The sequence below is a fragment of the Ceratina calcarata genome, unplaced genomic scaffold (assembly GCF_001652005.2).
Source record: "Ceratina calcarata isolate Rehan_Ccalc_2016 unplaced genomic scaffold, ASM165200v1 scaffold405.2, whole genome shotgun sequence".
Lineage (NCBI taxonomy): Eukaryota > Metazoa > Arthropoda > Insecta > Hymenoptera > Apidae > Ceratina > Ceratina calcarata.
The window spans coordinates 378631-380424 of NW_017163970.1; the positions used below are offsets into that span (position 1 = coordinate 378631).

The 1794-nt window shown below is 44.0% G+C and overlaps 1 protein-coding gene across 1 annotated transcript in view; it reads left to right on the forward strand.

Annotated features, from left to right (window-relative positions):
- The window catches only part of LOC108626508 (discoidin domain-containing receptor 2), an 86973-nt gene that overhangs the window by 19730 nt on the left and 65449 nt on the right, over positions 1 to 1794 (forward strand). Inside the window, exon 2 of the mRNA XM_026814883.1 lies at positions 659 to 890. Coding sequence (XP_026670684.1) covers positions 659 to 890 — 232 coding nt within the window. The remainder of the gene's footprint in view (positions 1 to 658; positions 891 to 1794) is intronic.

A 1794-nucleotide genomic window follows, 5' to 3' on the forward strand; every position in this document is an offset into this window, starting at 1 on the left:
TAATCATACTTAACTCGTTAAATACTGAAGTTAGAAGAAAAATGCATAGAATTTTTCTTTGTAGAGGATGTCAGTGCCTACAACGTCTGTATAAAAAGCTTTTCGCCAGCGTCAATAATTAATATTTCCTTCTATACTTTTTAGCACGTAGCTATTTGTTATTAGCATTGTTGTTCCGACGTCTGATTTCTTTCTAATTATGGGAAATGTACTTTTCTAAAGTACATAAACTTTTGGGGTTGATTGTATAGCCAATACATCCTTAAGAGTATGAATGAACAAATGCAAATTGTATATACATATACTTGCCCATGTTAGGAAAGATAGATTTCTTGTTGCACAGTAAGCATTTGTAAGCACCTGAGATTAATGTATAGAAATATACAAAAGATTAGAATCGAGCAAAAGGAGAAACGTAATTGTACTCGTTTGAAACAATAATATCGAATTTTTTTTATACACGAGCCTCGTTGCTTGTTCAACAGTATCTCTGGTTTCCACGGGGAGATTCATCATTTTTCCTTTTTGCTCGTGGCTGCCGCGTCCGCGCATGATTTTCGCGTAAACGTGGAATATGCTCGGTAGATGCAGGCAGCAGCGAATATTCCCGCGGCGGGGCCGTCGTAATAATTCTTGCCGTAATTCCTCGGTTTCCCAGGCTGAGACAGGACAAAGGCGGCGGCGCCTGGTGCCCGAAAAATATGCTCACGAAGGAGGGCAAGGAGTACCTCGAGGTGAATCTGCACACGCCGCGTCTACTGACGTCGACCAGGACCCAGGGCAGGTTCGGAAACGGCCACGGGGTCGAGTACACCGAAGAGTACTTCGTCGAATATTGGCGACCGGGGTTCAACAAGTGGGTGCGATGGAGAAATCGACGTGGCATGGAGGTACGTACACATACACGCCTTCCGGCCAACCGATCGATTCGCAAGTGTCGGTCCGCTTTTACCTTTTCATTTTCTTTCACGTTTTGCTTCGCCACTTCACTGGTCTCCCTTAGACATTAATATTCGATTGTGGAACACGTTGTATCTTATAAACGAGGTACAAGTAGAAGTAGTCAGGGATAAGTCAGACGGTTACGTTGCTACTAGGATAAATCGTCGTTTCAAGCGTGCTTCAGATAAATCCGTGAATTTTTCAAAGATGGGAGGTAGAAATACTGATAAAGCCGGGACGAGCCTGTGAATTTTTCAAAGACAGGAAGCAGTAAATGCTGATCAACCCGCGCAGGTGTACAGAGCGAAGCGCCGATAATAACGGCGCGGTGCGCTCCATCGCTCGTCGATGCGACGCTACGGCCTGGAATCGAAACTGCTTTCTCGTTGTTCTCTCGACGAGAGACGATGTAAATGGGTCAGAATCGTGCGCGATGATTAAACACCGATCGCTCTCCCCCCCACGCCCCTCCCTTCCCCTGTCCCCCTCGGCCTCTTCTCCGTTCGCATTTCGCGTCGCAAGCCATTATTGCGCGAACGGACTCGGATACATACAAATGATTATAAATAACTCGAAATCGATAGCGGAAAAACCTACGGTTAAATGGTCGTGAATCAATCCGAGCGTCATTAATTTGTACACGAACACCCGTCAATCGCGGTGTGTAAAAAAAAAAATGTAACAAAGAGAGAAAGAGAAACTGTCATTAATTATATTTTTTCAAGCTCCTGCTTGTCAGTAGTACATCATCACTCATAAGTCTTAGGATGTATCGCGAAACGTACAACTGAGTTGTTTTAAGGATGTATAGGCTATACACTTAAACAGTGCTAGCATGTTGAATTTGTTATT